Source organism: Microcaecilia unicolor, chromosome 3, assembly GCF_901765095.1.
Source record: "Microcaecilia unicolor chromosome 3, aMicUni1.1, whole genome shotgun sequence".
In the NCBI taxonomy this organism is placed as follows: domain Eukaryota; kingdom Metazoa; phylum Chordata; class Amphibia; order Gymnophiona; family Siphonopidae; genus Microcaecilia; species Microcaecilia unicolor.
Window position 1 is genome coordinate 43,429,427 of NC_044033.1, and position 7,755 is coordinate 43,437,181.

The 7,755-nt window shown below is 44.1% G+C and overlaps 1 protein-coding gene across 1 annotated transcript in view; it reads left to right on the forward strand.

The window, feature by feature from the left end:
* Positions 1-7,292, forward strand: part of C3H2orf73 (chromosome 3 C2orf73 homolog) — a 151,625-nt gene extending 144,333 nt beyond the window's left edge. The window contains exons 5-6 of the mRNA XM_030194586.1: positions 2,404-2,519; positions 6,725-7,292. Coding sequence (XP_030050446.1) covers positions 2,404-2,519; positions 6,725-7,210 — 602 coding nt within the window. The 3' untranslated portion in view covers positions 7,211-7,292. The remainder of the gene's footprint in view (positions 1-2,403; positions 2,520-6,724) is intronic.
* Positions 7,293-7,755: the final 463 nt, after the last annotated feature.

Consider the following 7,755-nt stretch of genomic DNA (forward strand, 5'->3'; position numbering starts at 1 on the left):
TGCAAATACTTTTAAAACTTATTTTTAGCACTTTTAAAATTTCAGGAGTCAGTGCAAGTCTCTTTGGTGTGAACTGCTCAAGTGCAGGAATTCATGATCCTAGTTAAATATCTCCCTGGCAACCCAGGACACCTCCAGCCAACCCCCCTGCTCTGCTCTCCCAGCAGTAAGATAATCAAATTACAACTGGTTATACACAAGGCTAGAGACGGCTTTCACTGCAGGCTGCAGCTGCTGCTATTTAAACCCCCCAGAGCAGCGGGACTCACAGGAGAACTACTACTAATACTATTTAGCATTTCTATAGGATCAGCTGATCCATCCTGCTGTGGCTGGGGAGGCTAAGCCTCTTATACCGAGCGCCTATGATTGGCACCCTATTTGCCCACATTGATTGGTGCAGAACAAGCAGGTTCTGTTTGACACAGACAGTCGGTGCATAATGAACATAAAATACTACTTGCCTTGACTACTTTTCTCATCAAAGAGGAGAGTGAAACACAGCACTTGGCATGCTTCCTCTGTATCGTCTGCTTGGGTAGCGGAGATTACATCCGAGCTGACAGTGGTAATGGAAGCACTTTTAGATCAGCGCCTTGCCCTGCTGGATCAAAAGCTTGATCAAAAGCTGGAACAGCTAAACACTAAATTAGAAGATTTAACTAAAGAATGTGTAGCGTTCCAGAATAAAACTAGCAAGGTGGAAGAAAGAATGGCGGGAGTAGAAAACACTCAGCAGGACTTGCACAAAAAACTGTCTGACCTGGAATCCAAGCTTGAAGATTGGGAGAATCGCTCCAGGCGGAATAATATCCATCTGGTGGGACTGCCTGAAGCCTTGGGGGGAAGGCAGTTGGAGAGATTCCTTGAACAATGGCTGACGGAAAACATTGAGTTCCCTGCAGCTCTCGTCAAGAGTAGCTCTATTGTATATGATGGATCTTGTAACTCTTCACAGATCTCAGATACGAAATCAATTTCTTTTACAATATCCTAGGGTCACTAATTTAAAATCGATTAGACATTTCTCTGCCTCACTTTCTTACCAGATGGTTTTCTTTTGGAATTCACTCCCTTTATCCTTGTGCTGTTGCTCACATTATGCTCTGTTTAGGAAGAACCTGAATACATTCTTGTTTCCGTGAACTGTGTCTTAATTGTGCTATTTTTTTTTGTTTTATATTTTAATTGTTTTACTGTTTTACCTGCTTAGATATTGTAATTCCCAGAATATCTGACTTCTTTAGCTTTGTAACTCGCCTTGAACAGTTAAGGTATATGTCGGGTTATAAGACATGTTATATCATACCATACCATACCCCACCCCCTGGCCTCTCCCCAGAATGTAACCCTCCCACCACCCCCTGCACCCCTGGGACTTACCTGAGGGTTGCCATTGGTGGATCCGGACAGTAGTGGTCCTCCTCCATTCCCATCTAGGACTGTACCAGTATTCAAAATGGTGCCAGTGACCCCTAGCAGTAGACTCACAGTACTTGTCATTGTTCCTTTCATGGTAAAACATTTTCTATTTTTAATACATGTTTTGAACATGCTTTGGTCATTTTCTTTCCTTTTCATATCTTTCCTTTCTGTATTAATTTTTGAATGACTGTTTAAGTTCATGTTTTTTTTATGTCTTGTCCATAGAGGTGTTTTATCAGTTTTTTTCTTTTCTTTCTGGAATATGTGATCCCTATTGATTTGATGTCCAGTCCCCTTGTATGACTCATCTATTTGCCCCAGATGTGGGTGCCCATCACTGAAACATGTCAGGCTTTTTAAAGTATTCAGAGCTGTACTTGAATCATATGTTTTATATCCCTATATAACAGTAATAAAGATATTATTTTTATTAGATTTGTACCCTGTGCTTTCCCACTCATGGCAGGCTCTATGCAGCAGGCAATGGAGGGTTAAGTGACTTGCCCAGAGTCACAAGGAGCTGCCTGTGCTGGGAATTGAACTCAGTTCCCCAGGACCAAAGTCCACCACCCTAACCACTAGGCCACTCCACAGGATTCTGTGGATAATGTGTTGGTTCTTTATGCAACACTATAGGGTGTTTCTGTACCCAGCTGAAAGACACCTTCTGGTATGTAATCCAGATGCTCTTTGTAAAAAAAAAAAGAATCCTTTATTTATTTATTTTGGGAATGTTTCATGACTGTATGTAAATTTGTGGGGGAACTGGGGGTGGAGCTTGCAACCCCCCCCCCCCCCTCCTCCAATCAAAAAGGCATTCCACTGCCCCTGTGTAGTCTAGATAATTTTATTCATGGCTTCTGATGCATGTAAAAAATTGTTTTACCTACAAAAATGTCTTTCAAAAAATACACATAATGTGAAATATATATTCTCACTTTTTCCAGTCACTTTTTCTCAATGATTTTTTCCCTTTAGTTCCACTTGCAGTTCCCAAGACAAAATCAACAGTACCGAAAATAATACAAGAACAGATGTCTTTCCAGCATCAGCTTGACTGCAGAAAATCTCCTGCTGAGCCCATTCGAGGAAAGGTAAGACAAGAATGCAGGGCTGTAGGGAGACATTTTGCTACCAAAAGGTAACATATTAGTTTGGTGCCTCTCCAATTATACAGTGGCATAAAAAGGGGCTTATCTCCATATGATCCCCTTCGACACACACACATACCCCCACACGCCAGAGAAGAGTCCTCTTACCCAAAACCTACTATGGCCCTGGATATGAATAAGAAGTGTTATACATAGAAGAGGAAGGGCAACCAATTTCCATCTATCTGCAAACAAGAATCAGGCATTTGAAAAATGTTCTTGCATAAGATTGCAGCTTGTGTAGCTGTTACAGATAGAATATAATATATGGCTATCATCAATCCAGCAAGGTTTACATGATCATCATCATAGACTGAAAAAAAAAACTGTACCTTAGACTGGGACTTGTTTTTACTTTTTTCCTGTTCTATTTTCTCTTTCCTGTTTTGGTCATTTTTACTCTCTCCATAAAGTATAGAATGTATATGTGTTTTGGAACTGAATGTATTTTCTTTTGGAATTTTATCCTTTTCTTTTTCCATAGTATAGGAATATGAATAAATAAACTTATAAAAAAAATTTTAGACAATCAAAGGGAGATTTTCAAAGTCTCAGATTATGGCAGGAAATTTGTAAAATTCCCTGCAACTTTCTGACAATTTGTTTGATGGGTTGTCATGTTTAAGAAGATCTTGGCCAAACATGATGACCAGTTAAATGGATAGAGTTTGAAGTAAGATCATGGACTGCAGTAAATTTGCTCATCATTTGGTTCCATGTAAAATATAAGTGAACTAGACACTAGTATAACCCAGATTACTGCAGTCATTTGGTTTTACAGTTAGCATTCCTATAAGCGGCACATTTTCAAATGTTTGTGGGAAGTTCCAGCATTTGAAGTCCATTTGTCTATGTTGAAATCAAATTCATTTGACATTTCATAGAAACTTTTAGATGTTTTTATTATTTTTTCATACTTTTTCACCAATCACTACTTCTGTATTACTGTAGTCATCTGATGTTTACATGGATTTTGATTACATAAAATTTCTTTATTTGGTTTTTGATTTTAATAAAACTTTTATTGTGTGAGCCCATTAGATAAAGGCCCTGTCAGAAGCATTCTCACATGAAAAAAGCAATTTTTATATATGTAGATTGGCATATATGTATATACTTGTACAAACGATTTTACAATGGGGATTATGTACAAGTGATGATGATCAAATTTTATAGAGGATTATGTACATGTGATGGAATGAACATAGAGGATCTCTAATTAGAAAATGAATGGTATAAAAAACAAAACTTAAATGGTTGCATGTGTGTTTGTTATGTCAAATGGTGCATAGTTGATAAAACTCTGGCTGTGAGGAACTAAGGCCAGTACTGGACAGACTTGTATGGTCTGTGTCCTGTATATGGCAATCCTATTTAGGATGGGCTGGAGAGTGCTTTGATGGAAACTCCAGTAATTTGGAACATGAGGACAGTGCTGCTCAGACTTTTATACTCTGTGCCACAATGACAAGATGGTTTGGATAGGCTGTAGTGGGCTTCAATGGCAACTCCAGTAGTTGGAACCTAAGGATACTGCCAGGGCCACTGAGAGACTGGGCCGGGGCCCCGCTGCTGCCCCCCCCCCCCCCGAGGTCGTCGTCATTGGTGCCCCCTCTCCACCCGCCCCCTCCATCCACCACCAGGCCGGTGCAAGTTACGTGCAAGTTACGTCAGGCAAGGGCAGGACACAGGGAGGGAAGGCCCGAAGGGAGGCAATCTGCAGACTGCTGCTGCTGCGCTTCTTTCACACGGAGCGAGGTTGAGGTGAGGCGCTATGATTTGGATTCAGGGGAGCCCAGCCCGGTGGTGGACGGAGGGGGGCGGGTGGAGGGGACTGCGGTGCCTTGGAGGCCTGGGCCCGGGGAATTTTGTCCCCCCTGCCCCCCCTCTCGGCAGCCCTGGATACTGCTGGGCAGACTTCTGTGGTCTATGTCCCAGAAATGCCAAAGAAAGAAATTATCAAGTATTTTATATCATATTCATTGTTGATTTAATCATGAATTGATAATGAGTGTGACTGTTGGGCAGACTGGATGAACTGTTCAGGTCTTTATCTGCCATCATTTACTATGTTACCATGATGATGACCACCACATGCAAATTGTCAAGAGGTGTGGTAGGAGCATAGAATGGTTCAAGTAAACTTAACACATTGATGAGGATTCCTCAGTTCACAAGCAGATTCCATGTTGATCCAAAAATAGCTATATCTAGGCATTTATACCTGTCCCCAGGCACAAGTAAGTGCCTGCTATAAGGTACAGGTGTGAATGCTAATGTCTGGCCCCCATCACCCTGCCCCCCAAAGCATCTTATCTTCCCACGTGAATTCCCTTCAGAAAGAAGACTATCAACAAGGAACTTCCCCAAGGGTCCCCCCACCCACAGTCCTACCCCTAGCTCTTAATTGTGGTCCTTGGTGGTGTAGTGAGAGTAAGAACAATCCCTGTTCGCTCCTGCTCTTCGACCATGGGTTCATAAAAGTTGCCATGACCTCTAGCATAGCAGCACCGTAACTCCCTACCTCCAAATACATTCTATTCTCCCCCCCCCCCAAGTACACACCTCTCCCAGAAAGAAGACCAGCAACAAGGAGCCTTCCCGAAGATCTGTTCATCACACCCCAACTCCCTGATCCCACCCACAGCTCTTACCAGGGAAAAGAAGGTAAACTCGAGGATGGAAGGTGGGGAGATGCCAGACCATGGCCCGGGGTGGGGGTGCAGAATCTCAGCCCTGCCTCAGGTGATATCTTGCCTTGGGCTACCCCTGCCAAGGGAGGTACTCTCAGGGGCGTTCCATGCTGCCAGTCTTCTTTCCAGGAGGGAATGCACCTGGGGGGATGGGTTTATTTATTTATTTACTAGCCATTAAGCCCGTAAAAACGGGCGAATATTGCAGCCCTTCTCTCTCCCCTGGCCTCACCCCGTCCACCGATCCTACCCCACATATCCAGCGACCCTCCTCTTTCCCTTGGCCTCCCCCCCTTCCCCCATGTCCAGCAACCCTCCTCTGTGCCCTGCTCTCACCCCAAGTCCAGCAACCATGGCCTCTCCCCCCTGCCCTCCCCCCCCCCCCCATGTCCAGCTACCTTCATCGCCGCAGTTCCCTCCCCCCTCCGTACCGGGCCCCCTGCACTGACCTGACAGCGCCTCTCACCCCCGTGTGAAAGTGCTACAGGCAGCAGCAGATCGCACGATGTTCCTTTCCAGGCGGCATGGCAGCGTCCGACAATTTGACTCCGTTTCCCTCTCTGTTCCGCCCTCTGACGTCATGACGTCTTGACGTGAGGGCGGGACAGAAAGGGAAATCTGTACTGCGCATTTGCAAGTGAGTACGGTCACTTGCCGTTTATATGTTTGATTGGGATTTATTAACCACTTTTATGAAGAGATTCACCCAAGGCGGTGAATTGTAGGGTTGGAGGGAAGGATAATCAGGGGTTCTGATGTCACAGGGGTGATGGGGCAACTGGTGCTGTGAGGGCATCAGTTTTAAAAAGATACTTCCACACAAATTTTGGGAACATCTTTTTAAAATCACTGCTCCATCTGGACATGGGGAGTCATACTGCACGGTTCTGTACCTATTTTACAAGAGGCTTTACATTTGGCTGACCCCCTTTTAAAATACTGTGGGAATTCTCCATGCCCTGGCCTGGATGTCTGAGTTTCCCCTCTCCACATCCTTTATAAATAGGGCTCAAAATGAATAGAATAGTCATAAATCCTTTAGAATATAAAAGACAGCAGTTTATAATTGTAGTCATGGTGACTCATATAGTAGGAAATGAGATCTGGAAAGAATAGCTTTGCACAGGAGCACTCTATGCAAGTCACATACACTGGGATAGACGCTCTGTGATTCTGAACCAGAGAAAATAAGACCTATTTTGTTTTTGGTGTTGCTTCTTTCCAAGTTTTCTTTTTCTGCATGCCTCTATTTCATGAATAAAAAAAGAAGTTGACAGACTAGTCATTATTCCTGTGTCTTCATCTATCAGGTTATGGGCTCATAGCCAATAAAGCAGCACAGAAACAAGTCGATGTTGTGCCAGCACTTGAGCTAATATATGAATTCAAATCACAGCTGCATCTACAAACTGCTTGTGTGCCCCTGGTTAACGTCAACCTTGTTTTCCTTCCTAGCGCCATGGAGCTTTTGTGTGGACAGAGATAAAACCAGTGAGTGAGCCGATAGTTCCTAAGGGAATTAAAGCATTCCAAAGTGCCACAGGGTCACATCCACCAGAACAGCCAAAAACAGGGAAAGGAAACTCGGTGAAAAGCAAAATGACCTCACCCAATCTCTGCTTCCAAAATTCCCAGCAGATGTGTGATTTTAAATCTCACTTATCAAAAACAGACCTCAGAGAAGCAGCCAAGGCCTATCCCAGAATTCCTGCAAGTGAACAGAACAGTTCAAGCACTTCCCAGACAGCTGAAGAGGACACTGGCCATCTTGCTGGGGTGGAGTCTTCCTGTTATGCAATGAGCAATCCTCTGGGCAAATCAGAAGGTAGACTGCTACCTAAGTCAATGATACTGCCAGCATCCACTGCATTGGACATGGAGCCTTCACTCTTTCCCTGTATCAATAACACCAAACACAAGCTGACACCAGTGAATTGTTAGAAGGAACACAGTAACCATTTGATACAGCAACAGCTGCACTACACTTTGATGTTCTAATACAGTGATGGCGAACCTTTCAGAGGCCGAGTGCCCAAACAGCAACCCAAAATCTAATTATTTATCGCAAAGTGCCAACAGGGCAATTTAACCTGAATAACAGAATTGTAAAAGCATTTGGCATGCTTTTGAATAATTAATGTGATTTTTGCTGTTGCATGCATGCTGATAACTCCCTTCCCCTCCATCCATGTGCATCTCCTTCCTGTCTTCCCTCCCCTCCCCTCCATCCGTTCAACAATTGCCCTCCATCCATCCATCCATGTCCAGCAACCCTCCTCTCTCCTGCCCTCCCCCCATGTCCAGCAACCCTCCTCTCCCCTGCCCTCCCCTCCATCCATCCATACCCAGCGATTCTCTTCTCTCCCTTGCCCTTCCCTCCCACTCCCATCCATGCCCTGCGTGTAAATCTTTTTTATTACCTCCGTCGAAGCGACCACCTCTTTGAAAGCCCTGCCTGTCTCTAGCCTTCCCTTCGCGAGTTCATG